At 40.6% G+C, this 17203-nt stretch overlaps 1 protein-coding gene across 18 annotated transcripts in view; it reads right to left on the bottom strand.

Annotated features, from left to right (window-relative positions):
• Ptprt (protein tyrosine phosphatase receptor type T) overlaps positions 1-17203 on the bottom strand; it is a 1127865-nt gene that overhangs the window by 597094 nt on the left and 513568 nt on the right. Inside the window, exon 8 of one of the 18 annotated variants that reach the window (XM_060382902.1) lies at positions 12410-12793. The exons of the other annotated variants lie outside the window; for them this stretch is intronic. Within the exon in view, the coding sequence (XP_060238885.1) occupies positions 12780-12793 (14 nt within the window). The 3' untranslated portion in view covers positions 12410-12779. Of the gene's footprint in view, positions 1-12409; positions 12794-17203 lie in introns of those variants that run through there. 18 annotated transcript variants of the gene reach the window in all.

Below are 17203 nucleotides of genomic sequence, written 5' to 3'. Positions count from 1 at the left end.
CCCCAAAATTCGCCTTCTCAACTACTTGGGACAAACCAGTGCTCTCCAATTAATAAGGAGAATCTACATTATATGATGCCCTGTGCTTGTCACAAGAGTGCTAATAGGTAAAACCAAAAACACATAAAGCTTGTAGGGATGACAGTAAATTGAAGGCACCATCAATTAAGGCAGAATTAAATGATAGAAAAAGAAAAGGTAGACAGTCCTATAGTCTACAAGAGCAAAGGTATGGCGGCAGGAAGTAGCTCATGCAAAGGGAGACAGGGCCAAGGACAAAGGGAGTCCCAAGGTTGTGCCTAATCTTCAAAGGCCAGTGGAGTTTTGAAACTGTCTATCAAACTATAAAAGAGCACACTTACATTCTTCCTCCAACACTAATTTTAATTTTCTCATAAAATAATTCTGCAATGATGATAAAATAAATTTGCTTTTATTATCATTTGGTTCTCCACAACTTAATCAGTTATGACTGCCTATTGATTTTATAATCACTTTGTACTTTGAGAATTCCTTGTCTGTGAGGAAAGATAACCTACAGTTTGCTGTTAAAAGAAACAAAAATTTTGGATAGTACATTTGAGTGTGGGTATGTGTTTGTGTGTGTAGAAAATTCTACATATTATGGAGAAAATTAAATGCTTGTTACTTTAATCATATGGGTTTTTTTTCCAACATATGTCTGAGTCTGTATACTGTCCCTCCAGATTCTAAATCATTCCTGTGAGCTGTGAAACCTCCTGGCCATGAAGCTGAGTGATAATGGGTGCTAGATAGGACAGGAAAAGTTGGAAAATCTCACAAAGGCCCTCGAATGGCAGTAAAAGCAAAAGTGTGGGAAGGTTGAAATTATGTGAAGTGGGGAATTTACAGGGCCATCTAAGTGTTGGCATGATTAAAGGGATTGTCCTAAGGAAGGTGGGTAGAACTTGGCATGAGGAGAAACAGGTTCCTGACTAGCAATGGGGAGGAAAGGCTGAAGAAGAGGTCCAGGGGAGGGTGTGAAAAGGCTCTTCTTTGCACAGGAAGATGAAGGACAGTGAAAACAAACACATTCCAAGTCAGACAAGCAGGCGAAGAGGAGACTGAGGAGGGCATCTGACACAGTGTCCCTGACAACAGCTGAGAAGATCTGAACCAGTTGTGTCAGGGTACTTCCCTTTGTAGCAGGCTCACTGAGAGCTTGGAGGTGTTCACGCCGAAGGGTTTCTAAGGAGATCCGAAGGGCAGATCCCAACAGTGTGTTCGCAGGTGCCATGGCGTCCAGAAGAGCTAATCAAAGCTGGCTCTCTAGACTCTCCAGTCTTCTTAGGTCCCTGGTCACTCTTCACAAAGCTGCTAACGTGTAGACAGTCTCACAGGAGCCAGACCATCACTCCAAACTAATAGGAGAGGTCCATCAAAGTCCACTCACCCAGTCCATGGCCATAGCTCTGGTAAGTAGTGAGAGTCTAAATCTAGGTCACGCTTTGCCCAGGAGATCTTCATGATCCACACAGGCCACTACACCAGGGACAGAGTGTCACTATGACAGGTGCTGGGGAAATGTAGAAAGAGACATCCCTTCCCGTGCTATTGTGCTTTGCATTTAAATTAATTTTCTTAGGCTGGAGATATAGTTCAGTGATAGAGTGTTTACTTGAAATATGTAAGTACATGGATTAGATGTCAGCATTGAAAAAATTTAAAAAAAAAAAAAAACATTAATAACTGTGTCATTTAGTCATTCCGAGGCAAGCCAGTAAGTTCAATAGCATCATTTTGTATTTGGACATACTGGATATATAAATTCTCCTCCTACCCTGAGAAAATCCATTAGGACATAATAAAATAAATCAGCAAAATGAAATTAATTTGGAAAACCCAACATAATTTACTGGAAAATGAAAGAAAACACAATCCTCTGCCTTTAGAAACTTTCCAGGTTCCACACCCTGGTAAGGGAGTTGCTGATTAAGTATAAGATAAAAAGTGAAAACAGAATGATTTGAGACAACGGAGTCCTCAGGCTTTGTCTGTAGGTGGGAGAGTAATATTGGAGAAGAAGGGACAGATTTAAGGATAAGGAGGAGAAATACACAATGTGTTGGCTACTGGGATTTGGGAAAGAGGGAAAGGGAAAAATTGCAAGTGACCTCAGATTTCTGAACTGGGAAGAGGCAGATTGCATTTTACCAAAGAGAATTAGACATCCAAGTAGGGAGGAGGAGGGTGAAGGAGAGACACCCTGGAAGGGAAATCAATCTGTAATGTTGAGGTGGGTGTATGATGATTAGAGAAAGCAGTTAATTGTGTAGACCAGGTCTTAGGAGAGAGGAGGATGTACCCATGTGTTCAAGCCATGGGAACAAGTAAGATGTCCAGGGAAAGTTTGTATGATGAAGAAAGAATTAGGAAAGTGCCGTCCTGCAAGTACAACCATACACAGAAGTCAGAGACATAAAAACAGGCATTAATCCTAGAAAGATCTTCAAAGCAAATTAGGTAGACGGTATTTTTTATTTTGAAAACACAGTGGGAATGTAACCCTTGGAACATAAAGGTAAAAGTCTGCTTCTTACTCCATGGAAGACAGGACACTGTTTGAGTATGGAACAGTGATCACAGCCTAAGAGGAAAAAAGATGTTGCAAGATGGAAGGGTGTGAGGAAAGTAGAGGGATGGATGAAGGGGGGAAGTGTCAGGTGCTAAATTAGAGCCTGCCTATCCCAAGCCAAAAGGCAAGATAACAACCTGCCAATATTTAACATGTATGGGTGCCAACAAGGCAAAGAATTGATTCTGCACTGAATAACCAAATTAGAGGCTGCGACTTGTAAGCTGTGATAAGAAATAAGAGCCATCGGTTTTCAGCTCTAAACAGCAAACTACTTGTTTGCAGAGTTGTTGTCTCAGGAAAATACAAAAGAGTAAAGAGAGAATGCAGGCTCATGATAGCTACAGATGCACAAGTCCCAACAAAGACCCATTGTCCACAGTTGAGGGCTGCTGTAAACTAATCCAATGTTTTAAAAACAAACAAAGTATGAGTCTCTGGGAAGTTCCCTGTGTTCAAATGTTCTTGTTCTGTTGCTCTCCTTGTGGAATTCCTGTCCTCTCCAGCTCTTGCTATTTCCCACTTCTTATATAAAATTCCATTCACTCTGCCCGACAGTTGGCCATCAGGCTCAGCATCTGCTTTGATAGTCTGCAGGGCAGAAGCTTTCAGAGGCCCTCTGTAGCAGGTTCCTAGGTTGTTTCCTGTTTTCTTCTTCTGGCTTTCAGAGGCCATCTGTAGCAGGTTCCTAGGTTGTTTCCTGTTTTCTTCTTCTTCTGATGTCCATCCTCTTTGCCTTTCAGGATGGGGATTGAGCATTTTAGTTCAGGGACTATTCATGGAGATAACCTAGAATCCCTGAACAGATGTAGCCCATGGCAGTTCAGTGTCCAAGTGGGTTACATAGTAATGGGAAGAGGGACTGCCTCTGACATAATCTGATTGGCCTGCTCTTTGATCACCTTCCCCTGAGTGGGGAGCAGCCTTACCAGGCCACAGAAGATGACAATGCAGCCACTTCTGATGAGAACTGATAGTCTAAGATCAGAAAGAAGGAGAGGAAGACCTCCCCTATCAGTGGACTTGGGGAGGAGCTTGCATGTAGAAAGGGGAGGAAGGGTGGGATCAGAAGGGGAGGAGGGAGGGGCTTACGGGGGGATACAAAATGAATAAGTGTAATTAATAATAATAAAAAAGGAAAAAAAAACCAAAGTATTGAAAGTTTTAGTGACTCAGCTACTTACAGAAATTTATTCAAGGAAAAATTAGGTAGTATGTGTGTGTAACTATTAATTGCAGTTTTAAAATATTTAAAAAGTCCTAAATGTTCAGGAATCAAAGTTAGGAGATAATCAATTGCACATCCAAACAATGAAATGCTATTTTTTGTTTCCATTCCACCTATTCACACTGTTTCTTCCTGCTATGTCCTACAAGATCTGTCTGTGCCATGTCACTACCAGCTGCCATGTTGCCAGGTACAAAGGGGTGTTTTGAGCATACCTTGGTGTTGTTCCTCTGATGGTTGACTATCTTTAGCCCTCTTGGTTGATTGTCTATCTTTAGCCTTGTACTGATCCCAAAGCTATGTCCTGGCTGTCTCTGCTTCCTCTGGAACACCTTCTTTTCACAGACTCCACATCCACAACCCACCCTTATGGTGTTGGTGCTCATTAGAGTCAGCGTCTTTTGTCTTCCACGTACTCTAAGTGGGTTGAGTACATTTATTAGAATTTTGTGGGGTAGAAACAAAATCTGTGCTTCATTGAGACACATGCTTTGTCTCTAACCCTGCTCGCCTGCCATGTGATGCTGCATCTATAGAGCTGTAGAAGCTCTGGAAACTGTAGCTAACTGAAAGCAATCCAGCATAATTCTTGTCTATAGACATGCAAATGGTTCTTTCTGGAAGAGGGACAACTTTCCTCAAAGAAAAAGGCCAGTTTTGCTTGCATTTGCATATTCATTTCAATATTCCTGATCTGTAGATATTTTGATCTTTGAGTTATCCTCTGTACAGACTATAGCTCCTCATCAGTTTCCTCTTTCGCAAATTAAATAAAATCATGCTCATCTTTGCATCTCTATGACAGCAACAATGTCATCTTGTCTTGAAATTATGCTTATTTAATAGCTTCAAATATCTGAAGCCAAAAGCCTAAACATATGTCTCCATTCCTGATTGTCCTCCTCTACTGAACAGCATAGGCATATGGCTGATTCCTGTTGCTCAAGGCACTTTTCATTAAAGTTGCCCTGAATTGCATAATACTGTACCATGGGTTCCTAGAGGAAATGCAAGGTTATGTTCCTCTAGTCACAATATTATTGCCAACTGATGAATATATGTTCCTGTTCCGTGTGTGTGTGTCTTTCTGCTTACAGAAACTTTGTTTACTGCACATTGCTGATTCATTAACATTGAACTCACAGCCAAGAGTACAGTAGCTCATGCCTGAACAGAGCTCATTTAGCATACCTGTGTTTTTGGAAGGCACATCCTAGCCTTCTTATGCTTAGGGACATCAAATGGCACCTCGGTGCCATGCTTTAAACAACAGAGTCCTTAACAAAAAGCACTGAGTTAGAAACAATGTTACATACATGGATCCATCAAGAGGATATCTTTTACAGTATTCAGCTACAGTAAGAAGGCAGAATTTCCACCTACCTGGGACTTTATTGGGAATATGTGTATTAAACCACTCAGAGTTTGTAATGTTTGGTGTTTATTTATGAAAGGATATAGTAACAGAGAAATAACTGTGGCATAGACATTGGTGTTTACAGGCAAATTTTGTGGGTAAATGAATTTGCAAACATGGAAACTAGACATAATAAGAATGGATAGTATTTCCATATCGAATTAGATGTAATGTGTGCTTCCTCCATGGGTCTTCAGGATCCATTAAACAAAACAAAAACAAAAACAAAAGTCAAATCAAGCTGTTTGTTTTATTCACTATGTTATATTCCTTAATCCTAAGTACCATGCTTGGTGCATAGGGCTAGTGAATGTGTATTTTTATTTAGTAGACTAAAAATATACTTAAGTGTACCAAAAGGATGAGCAAACATTGACAAGAAGCAACTGAAGGAAGGAAGGATTGATCTTGTCTTAATCTTAGGGGATACCGTCCATCACATTTAGGGAAGGCGCGGCAGGAGGAGCATGAGGAAGCTGGTCAAATTGTGTCATCAGCCTGGAAGCAAAAGTAAAAATAGACACCGATGCTCATCTCAGTTATCCTTTTCAATTCATTCCTATGTCTCAAGCCATGAGATGGTGATGCCCAATCAAGATGGGCCTTCCCTCCTCAGATAAATATTTCTGAAAATTGTACTCTGAGGTGTGTTTCTACGGCAATTCGAAATCTAGCCAAGCTGACAATAAAGATCAGCCATCATACCACATACTACTCAATAAAAAAAAAAAAAAAATCCAGTCATAGCATATGTATATATTGGCTCAAATTTGTGTAAGGAGAAGAGTGTGCTTGCATCTGAGAAACAAAGCAGGAACAAACAAAAGCTGTAATGGAAAGAGCTATGCTGAAATTTGGGATAGTTATGTCCAAATGGTGGAATTTATGGGCTATTTTCGAATTCCACTTTCCTGTTTTTTTCCTGTATCTTCCAAGATATAAATGAAGACATATTTCTTTCATCACTACCACCACTCCAGGAAGATGTAAACACCTTCCTTTGCTTTTCCCCTCTGTGCAGCAGATGTCTGAATAGCTCTGAGCACTAGAGGCTCTCTAGCTTGCAAGAAAATGTCATAGTCAGCACCCCAGACTGCCATCTTGACTTCACCGCTCAGCCCCACAGGGCCCGTTACCATCTCTCGTAAAATGTCTTACCCTATGTCCTTGGCGGTACATGGTCAGAATCAAGAGCTATATTAAGGTCTTTTGCACGGCATATTACAAGGATGTATAATTGCTCACTCCTTTAGAACCCTCAACTTCACATAATACAGAACACCTTGATCTTTGAGTTATCCTCTGTACAGACTATAGCTCCTCATCAGTTTCCTCTTTCACAGATTAAATAAAATCATGCTCATCTTTGCATCTCTATGACAGCAACTAACTGAGGACGTAGATACATCTATTCTGAAAGCTGTCAGATGTGCAGCCAGAGACAGAGGGCTTTCCTTATATCTACTATGATCAATACAGAATGTTAGCCCCATAATATCCATGGAGTGTTGCTTAATATCCATTGCTTTTGGGCAACTAAGATGCCAAGGCCTCAACCAGAGTTTTTGAATGGGTGGGGAGTAGTAAAACAGCCGTATCAACAGTAAAATGCAATTGAGAGTCACAGTATTGACTTCTTTCTTCTCAGGGCTATTTCTCTGGGCTCAATTTTATTGTATTTAGTTCATATACTATCCCATATAAAATACTCTGGGTCAAGTTTAAATGCATGTGCTGCTTAAACATAAAATTAAAATGAAAAAAAAAAACAACTTTCAATTAACCAGAATTTCTGCTTCCTCCAACCATGGTTACCACCTCCCCCTTTCCACCAAATATCTGGTTAATCCATGATTCACAGACTACAGAAACCTTTGCAGTGGGTGAAAGGCAAAGGAAGAAGAAGAATGTGGAGCTAGAAGAGGCTGTTTCAAAACCATCATGAAATCCCAGTTGATAGACTACTACTTAACCCCCCATACCCTCAGGATCACCCCCTGTATGGAGCAGGAGTGACCCCTGAGTTCATCTCATATCACTATGAAGGTCATGAGATCTTGTTCAGAGAGACCAATGGTAAGTTAGAAAGGTCAATGCTCTGCAGGCACCAAGCTGACACCGCATGGACACGGCTGTGCTCTCCTCACAAAGTGAATTCATGTTGTGTTGATTCTGTGTCTCCAAAGCCAAAGGCTTTGCAGTAATGGCTCATTCCCTTATTCTACTGTTCCATATTATGTGTTCCCTATGGGACTGTCTTACCGTCCCTTTACATTGGTGCTGGAATAACCTATCAAATATTTGAGAAGCAAAGTAGGAACCTTACCATATACCAAAAAAGTGAACTCATTCATTAATGAGTCCAATGCATGGCGTGAACCATTAAAATGCCACCCTGGCAACATCTATTTTCATTGAGTGATATTACATGGAGCCATTTTCATTTTCTGACTTTGCAAATTTGTTTCCAGTGTACACACACCTCTTCACAAACTCCATGACATTCATCTTTGAGTGTCTACATATAATTCCAGCCAGAACAGAGCAGGGAACTGTTCTTGGGGCCATAACATCAAATGGAAACAACATATAATAATCAAACAGCCACACAAATGAGCAGATGAACAATGTTTTTAATGCTTTAAAAGGAGAGTGAAGAAGAGGCTAGCTTAGATGACACATGGTTGGGTGACAAAGTTAGAGAAGGTGACAAGGTGAAAAAAAATGTTACACAGAGGAACAACTCAGGCAAAGACCCCAAGCTAGAGTGAACTTGCAGTAGAGTTTTGCTTTTAATTTGGAGTTTTGTGGTGCTGGAGACCAAGGTCAGCAATTTGCTCATACTAAGCATGTGCTCTGCCACAAAGTTACATGTCTCTTCCACCCTCTGCTTCTAAGAAAAAGAAAAAAGATGGGAGTCATTGACACATGTAAGCAAGGTGAAGAATACAGACAAAGAGACAGGAGATAAGCAGGTATTAAAGGGAGAAAGGTCTACAGGGACAGCCTAGGCTAAGGAGTAGATTTGGAGCTAGCCTGGACAAAACAGAAGGTAAAAGAGAGCCTCCAGATGGCTCCTTGGAATGCTTGCCTAGAGGTAGAATGCACTGGGCTTTAGGTTCTGGGGGGACAATGGTGAATTGGAGTAGACTTGAGATCCCAGTTTTCTGCCTGTGAAATGGGCAAAATTAAACAAAATGAAAGTACACAATTCTGGCAAGCTTACACTGAACTGTTCATATCATTGGGAGCAATCTGTGAAGCACAGCAAGAGCCACAAGGATGTCTCTGTCTTTTAATATCTTCCTTGAAACTTTGTTTAAGGAAAATCATTCAAGCAGAAGCTACAGGATGGTGGGAAGGCAAGATTTTGGAGGTACCTAAATATGCAGAGATATAGGAAACACTTAGCAAATTAGGGTAATTAGACTCCCGGGTCACTGCAGTGCCATGCAAACAGAGAGCAAATTCCTTAAAAACCTATAAAATATTTAGTTTGTGATGTTGAGTGACAGGCAGGGATCACATGTGGCACATAGGCCATGATGCCATGAGATTTGTGTCAGTGACACAAAGGGATATTCACAAGCAAAAACTCATCTAATTGGAATATGGGATATATTTTAGTTGGCTAAAAATTTGTTTTTAGAGTTTAACAATTTGATAATTTGTTATTTCAAGGGAGAGAGGAAGAAGGGAAGCCCCCAGAGTGACTGCATCTGCTCTCATCCCTGAGCCCAGCTGCCTGGAAGCCACCCACTGCTGCAGCTGATTCCAGATGCGTTCAATAAGAGGCATCTACATGGCAATAAAGGATGGATATACTGTCCTCCAGATAGGATAAACCCTACACCCTCTCACCTGCTTCCTCTACCTGGAACCTGAAACACTCCCCTTTCTGAACCTCAGAATGACACGAGGGTTAAGCCCTTGGTGGATGCACAGTAGAAACCACGGAAGAGCTCTCCAGGCTCTCTCTCTCACCATCACAGTAGGTCCCTTTCATACCAAGGCACACTTGTACTTTGAATGACTCTCCCATCCTGCTATGTGTGGTAGGGACTTACACTCCAGGATGTTAAGTATTGTGGGCTTCCTTCTAGTCTGGAATCCCCTTGCTTATGAGTGTAGGCTCCTTTGTGGATATAGTCTTCATCTTCCCTTTGTCCCTTGACTCAAAGCAGCAGCGAGGGTCTTGGAGTTGATTGGTGAGGAGGGTGTGGATAACAGTGAGTATCTCTAGGGTTTTCAAGCACTACAAGCCCCTCCCCCTGTGCTAAGCTCCTACTAAAGCCAGGCATTGACCCCCACTGTCAGAGCAATGAGGTCAAGTGAATAAGAGCATGGCCCTCTGCAATCAGACCCCAAACACTGTAAGTTCAGCAGCTTGGTAGGCTGTGTGACTTGGAGGAAATCATTTCAACTCTGTGGTGTTTGTAGCGATGGTAATGCCACATCTAGCCCATGCTTGCAGGGGTACAAGCATGTTCAGGGAGGTGGGTTCTCAAGCATATTCTTAGCCCTCACCAACATCAGTACCCTGCATTCCTATCCAATGCAGCAACACCATCTCTGTTTAACAGTTAGTGAAAATGTTCGGAGAAGTTAAGCAAACTGTGAGAGGCTATCCAGCATCCAAATGAGTGGACCTGTGCCCAAAGTCAGATGAGCCTGGAAACAAAGCCCTCAGAAGACCACTCCTTGCTCCATGTGCAGCCCAGGGGCTTAGCAATGCAGAACTATTCCCGTGGCTTCTCAAAATAGCAAGGATCTGTTAAGTGCAATTAAAAATAATCTTTCACATTTGTACAGAGTGTTTTACAGTTTATAGCATTTTTTTAACGTACATATTTGACTCTAAGGGAGAGGCACTTTTAATTGTATAAGTTTTATTCAGTTTAGTAAAACAAAGAGAAAACATTCATAATGATTTATAATGTCAAAGTGTGTGTGTGTGTGTGTGTGTGTGTGCAGATACATAAACAGGAGGTATACTAAAAATATTTTCAGAACAATTTCCCCACTTAAACCTTTCATCTCAAAATTAGCCAACCCACCCTAACTCATTGCTCAGCTCAATGCAAAAGATATGCAGGGATCTTTGGACATAGAGCCTGGAGCGAGTCAACTGCTTTGCATCATGCATAATATGATGACAGTCTGACCAGGATTTTTTAAGCCTGAAATCTCCATTGCTTGGGAGGCTGAAGCAGGAAAACGCAAGTTCAAAATCAGTTTGTGTCAGAGTTAATTTGTAGCGAGATGCTATCTCGGAAATAAATGAACAAATAGGGTGTGAGGGTTAATCCTGGTTATCAACTTGACTAACTACATCTGGATTAAATAAAAACCTAAGCACCTGGGAACACCTGTGAGGACCCTTGATCATTTGAAGTGAATCATTTGAAGTGGGGAGCCTGGAGATGATCTGGATCATCTTAGGTCAAAAGACCTACCCTACACCTGAGACTTACTTCCAGTGACAGCTCACAGAGTAGCACATGGATAAAAGAAGGGTTTGTTTTTTGCCTGCTTGCCTTCACTATTGCTGGCAAGTTCATCTGCCCTGTTGCTTCAGGATTCAAAAACAAAACAAACTAACAAACAAAAAAAAAAAACAAAAAACAAAAAACAAAATAAAACAAAACAAAAACAAACAATGACCAGTGGCTCTAGGAATTCTCTGGAACTCCAGCACCAGAATAACTAGTGTATTCTTGGCCTTTCTATCATGAGATAGCCAACATAGGACTACCTGGGCATCAGCCTGGAAGTTGCTCTATCAAAATCTCTTTTAATATATATGTATTTATGTCTATCAGGTCTGTTCTTTTAGAAGAAACTGACTAATAGATAAGATGGCTGGGAACTTAGTTCAGAAGTAGAGCGCAAACCCCTATGTGAAAAAAAAAAAAAAAAAGACTGATATCCTTGCATGCAATATGGGAGAGGGAAGAAGAAAGATAATAATCTAATCTCTCAGGTAATGTCTATCTTTGTGCCTTAGGTGTGTTTCTTGTATGCAACAGATTGCTGGGTTTTGTTTACGTATCCATTTTGTTAATCTGTGTCTTTTTATTGGAGAGTTGAGTCCATTGATGTTGAGAGAGATTAATGACCAGTGGCTGTTAGATCCTTTGATTTTGATGTTGGCTGTGGTCATCAGGTTGTGTGCTTGGTTGCTTTTTGTTTTACTGTAGTAAGGTTAATTATTTCCTGTGTTTTCTTGAAAGGAGCTAATTTTCTTGGGTTGTATTTTCCCTTCCAGTGTCTTCTGTAATGCCGGATTTGTGTGTAGGTATTGTTGAAATTTGTTTTTGTCATTGAATATCTTGTTTTCTCCGTCTATGAGGACTGATAGCTTTGCAGGGTATAGTAGCCTGGGCTGACATCTGTGTTCTCTTAGGGTCTGCATGATATCTGTCCAGGCCCTTCTGGCTTTCATAGTCTCTGTTGAAAAGTCAGGTGTGATTCTAATGGGTTTGCCATTATATGTTACTTGGCCTTTTTCCCTTGCAGCTTTTAGTATTTTTTCTTTGTTCTGTATACTTACTGTTTTGATTATTATGTGGCGGGAGGATTTTCTTTTCTGGTCAAATTTGTTGGGTGTTCTGTAGGCCTCATGTATTCTTATTGGCCTCTCCTTTAACTTGGGGAAATTTTCTTCAATGATTTTGTTGAAAATATTTTCTGGGCCTTGGAGAAGGGAGTCTTCTTTTTCCTCTATACCTATTATTCTTAGGTTTTGTCTTTTCATATTGTCTTGGATTTCTTGGACGGTCTGTGTCAGGAATTTTTTGGATTTAACATTTTCTTTGACAGATACATCAATTTCTTCCATTGTATCTTCTACACCTGAGATTCTTTCTTCCATCTCTTGTAGTCTGTTGGTTATGCTTACCTCTGTAGTTCCTGTTTTCTTCCCTAGGTTCTTCCTCTCCATTATTTCCTCCATTTGTGTTTTCTTTAATTTTTCCAATTCTATCTTCAGGTCTTGAGTTGTTTTGTTTACTTCCTTCACCTGTCTGATTGTACTTTCCTGTTTTTCTTTTAGTTCCTTCAACTCTGTTTCTTTTATTTCATTCAGTGCTTTAAGCATTTCCTTTCTAAAGGCCATAAACTGTTTGGCTGCAGTTTCCTCTATTTCTTTACAGATGGCAATATTCTGTTTGAGTTTATCTTCCTCTATGTCTTTACGTATCTTATTTGTTTCCTCTGTTATCATCTTCTTGAGCATCTTCTTGGGTCATCTTCTTGGATTTCAGTTATGCTGGGGTGTCCAGGGCTACTTGCCCCTGGGAAACTGGGTTCTGGAGATGCCATATTGCTCTGTCTTTTGTTGCTTGAGCTTTTACGCTGGCCTCTACCTATTGTGCTATCTTAGGTGTTTGGGGTTATTTTCTGGTGGTTCCTGGGAATCCTGTGGTGGAGAGAATCCCCTTTGCAGAGAGCTGGTTTTTCCTGAAGGATGTCTTCTCAGCTTTTTGGGTATAGTCCCTGGATGGTTGGCCTTTTTTCAGGAGTTGCTGCTGCTCACCTCAGGGATAGAGACCTGAGTGGTAAAATAATCTAATCTCAGTCCATTGATTTTTCAGGCTCTGGAAGAAGTTGAATTTATTTGCTAAGCAAACTCTTACTTGTCTCACCAAACACCAAGCCATATACTGGGGAGGAAGAAGCTCTGTGTTCATGCTTGGAGCTCTGATTGAGTAGAGGAATGACCCAGTCTGTGGTTAATCCTGCTAACTGAAAACTGTCCATGTAGAAACACAGCTCTCACCTCAAAGGGAAGAAGAGATCATGTGTTCTGGTACCAAATATGAATGACCATAGTCCCAGAACACAGATTTAGCTCATCTCAAATATTATGTTCCAACATCACAACCGTTTCTTAAGACTTTCATAATTACAAAACAAAGTAAAATAGTCACAACATTTTTTAAATACAACTGTGGGGACGCCAGTGAGCCAGGTTATAACAAGGAGGAGTAATCTCTCAGACAGATCTGAGGTGCTGTCTAATGACATTATTTGATTATGGTTGGTGGAAGCCAGTGATCCATCAATACATTCCCAGAGGTTTCATGAGAGTCAAAAGGATGACACGGATACCCAGTTAGGTAATGAATGGCTATTAAAGGGAATAAAGATAGTCCAAGATAAATTGTTCTAATCTGCAACATTCCAACTCTCTACAATCAAGGATGTTCTAATCAGTCAACCAACCTTATAAAATCTTTACCATAGATGTGGCTTTCTTTTTTTTTTTTTTTTTTTTTATTCTTCTAGGAAATGCAGTTGAGAGGAAGGGTTAAAGATCCTGGGTTGCTGTGATGGAGTCCCTTGTGCTCTGGTTATCTGTGGTGGGATACAGAACGGGGTTCTTGTCTATATTTTATGATTCTCTCAGATAAATCACTACAAATGAGGACAGTATCCGCATACACAGGTTTTTAAGGTATATTTATTTTCATGTGCATGGGTGATTTGCCTGCATGTGTGCCTGTGTGCCATGTGCATATCTAGTGCTGGAGGAGTCCAGTGGGTGGCATTGGATCCCCTTTGACTGGAGTTACAGGCAGTTGTGAGCTATGTGTAGATGCCAGGAAACGAACCAGGGTCTTTTGGAAAAGAACAGTTTCATATGCTGAATTTTTCACCTTATAGCTTGAACACTGACCCATGTCATTTGATGTCATTGAGAATGTGGTTTGCATAACCTACCAGAAAATTATACTATGTGCATGTAACAAATATTTTCCTATTGTGGTTCTGTTTAAGTGATTTGCAACTTGTTTTTTGCCCTTATTTAAAAAAAAATAATAATGCAGCCATGGCCTCTATGCAGAACTCTTCCTGAGAGTTCTGATTGTTCTGTTAGAAAAAAAAAAAAAAAAAAAAAAGCAAAATATCCCCAGTTCCAGCACCAGTCAGCCCACGTGCAGAACCTCCTGTAAGAGCTCCCTCTGTTGTTCCTTCACAAATCTGGTTATTAGCAATCAAAACACAGACTTTTGTAACATTACAAGTAAAGCACATTTATTTAATTATCTGCAACACCAGACAGTTTAGCATGTTTTACAGCATTCTTATCTGTGTAGGTGCTCATGTGTGGTGCACCTAGGTGCTTGTGTGTGTGTGTGTGTGTGTGTGTGTGTGTGTATTTGTGTGTAGGCCAGTAGTTGACATCAGGTGCCTTCCTCAGTTGCTCTTCACCTTAATTTTTGAGCCAGTGACTCACTAAACCTGCAGGCAATTGATTCAGCTGAGCTGGCTGGCCAGTGGTCTCTGGGAGTTTGTCTGTCTCCACCCTACACAGCACTGATGTTACAGATGTGCACCAACACTCCAGGCCTCCACATGGGTGCTGGGAATCTAAATAAAGGGCCTCATGTTCGCATGGCAGTCAATTCACCTACTAAGTCCTATCCAAACCCTGCCGCCTTCACATTTTCATTTACCCGTTTATGCCATTCAGCTTTCTATCTGTGAACACGATTGCATTTTAGTGACGGCAGCACTCTCTCTATAGGGGGATTGACCCTTTGCTCCCATTTTGTCACAGCTCTTCCTGCAGCCAGTTAACCCATTTGATTTCTGAGTACTGTCAGTGTCCACCATAGGCTTCCTTCTCCCTTTCCTCTTCCTAAAATTGTGAACTTTATAAACGCAACCTTGACAGTGGTTCTGCTCGCTTTTAAGAAAATGATAGTCCTCCCTAATAAAAGTACTTTTTTTCTTTATTTTCTTACTTATCACCTTCATCTGTATTGTTAAGTGCCTCACCTAGCTGTAGTTTACTTAGTATATCATGGTAATATACAAAATATCTATTTCCAAAATCGTTTATACTATATGCTACTTATTAATCATGGGCAATTTATTAAAAACTTATACATTCTGATAAATCTCAAACTCTGTCTCTCCACAGATTGTATTCTTTTCAGGGCTTTAATTATTATAGTGAATATAAATGTTATCTCATGGAGAAATCCCCTCCTCTTGCCACTTTTTGTAAGTGGGTCTGGATTACTGCCCCTGGCTATTATTTCAGATCAATTTTTAAATTGCTTTGTTAAGTTCCAAAAAGAATCACATTAGGAGTTTGATCACAATTATATTAAACCTATAAATTAATTTGGGAACAATGATATCTTCACAGTACTAAATTTGCTAATCCAGCAGCATGATATATGGCCCCATTTATTCCAGTCTTGTTTAATCATCCTCAATAAAATTCTGTAGGTGCGTGTGTGTGTTTTCAGATAGATTCTGAGTCTTTCTTACTTTACTCCTAAACATTTATATTTTAATTGAGTTTGGAAATACTATGTATTTCATTATATTTCTGTAACAGTTATTACTCTCATGTAACTATTGATTTTTATTTATTTGTTTGATGTCCAACCACAAGGCTGAAATACATTAGTATTTCCACTAGCTTTTTCTCCCTCTTTTTTAAAACTGTGCTTTAGTCTCTTGGGCTTTGAGACTATAAGAACATTTTCCGCTTGAAATAAGAAAGCGCCTTCCCATTGCTGGCTCACTAAGGATTCTGATCAGTAATGAAGGGTGAATTTCTTTCAAAATTACTTTCCAGCCTCTCCTGAGGGGATCATATGGTTTTATTCTCTGACCACCAGAAAGATACATTACACCAATACTTTTTCTGATATTCAAGGATTTCTCTCACCATATTCTGGGAGAAGCCCCACTTGGCCATGGTGTATGATGATACTTTGCTAATCACATTAAATTCTGGGGATCATATCAGACACTGAATGAGCTTTGTAGCTCCTGATCATTAGTTTTAGTTGTCAGTTTGACGGGGTCTAGAACCACTTGGGAGATGGGAATCTGGATGTCCCTGTGATAATTGATGTGTGAAGACCATATGAATCAGAGGCTGCGGCCATTCCCATCATGGGGAGCCTTGACTGGAGCACACCAAAGGGCCCTGAGCAGCAGCTGGCACTTTCTGCTCATTTGCTTGCCAGCTCGCTCTCCCTTCTCCCTTCCTCCCTCCCTCCCTCTCCCTTTCTCTCTTTCTTGCTTGCTCTTGCTCTCACTCTCACTCTCTTGCTCTCCCTCCCCATGACTACCAGCGTGATCTGAGCAGTTGCTTCAGGCTCTTGCCACCTTGACTTTTCTACAACAATGGATTTCTTCCTTGAACCCTGAGCCAAAACAAACTTTCCTTTGCTTAAGTTTCCTTTTAAGGCATTTAAATTTTATTTTTCTCTGTGTGTGCATGGGTCCATAGGCCAGAAAGGCAACTTGTGGGAATTACTTTTCTCTCTTTCTACCATTTGAGCCCCAGGGAGGCTTGGGAGCAAGAGTCTTACACCAACTGAATGATTTTGCTGGCCCCTCATACAGCTTTTGTCAGGAAAGAAACTAAAGCATAGCTACACAATAAAGGCTCAATTCCTGGCTGGGCCACTTGAGCATGTGTGTGACCTTGGTCATGTCATCTGCCTCAAAAATCACTGGAGGAAATTATGCCTACTCTGAAAGCTGCGGCAAGGATTACAAGATACCTAATGCCAGCTTCATGCTATACGAGTTGCAGATGGAGGATATTTATATTGACAGCCACTGTTCACTTTAGAATTATCATCCATCTGCTATATATATAATCTTAAGCTTTTATAGCTTCAAGAGTGACTGACCCTAATTTTAATAGATGTGGGGGCTATTTTTATTGAATTATCTTGATAAGTAAACAATATTCGTTCTTATTACCGATGTTTTCTTGCAGCTCACTTTTTCCTCAAATCAGAACCTTGAAGATTGAGAGAGATTGGGGTAGCATTGGTTGGCTTGACCCTGTGCTTCAGCCTCTGGGAAGCTCCAAGTCCCTAAAGAGCATAGGGTGGCAGGAATATCTATGTGTTGGAGGATGTGGAATGATGCTTTTTGTTGTTTTTGCTTTGGAATTTGGTGTAAGCTTCATGACCAA

Source organism: Meriones unguiculatus, chromosome 4 (genome assembly GCF_030254825.1).
Source record: "Meriones unguiculatus strain TT.TT164.6M chromosome 4, Bangor_MerUng_6.1, whole genome shotgun sequence".
Taxonomy (NCBI): Eukaryota; Metazoa; Chordata; class Mammalia; order Rodentia; family Muridae; genus Meriones; species Meriones unguiculatus.
The sequence above is the reverse complement of the archived record's forward strand: the minus strand, read 5'-3'. Positions and strand labels throughout refer to the sequence as shown.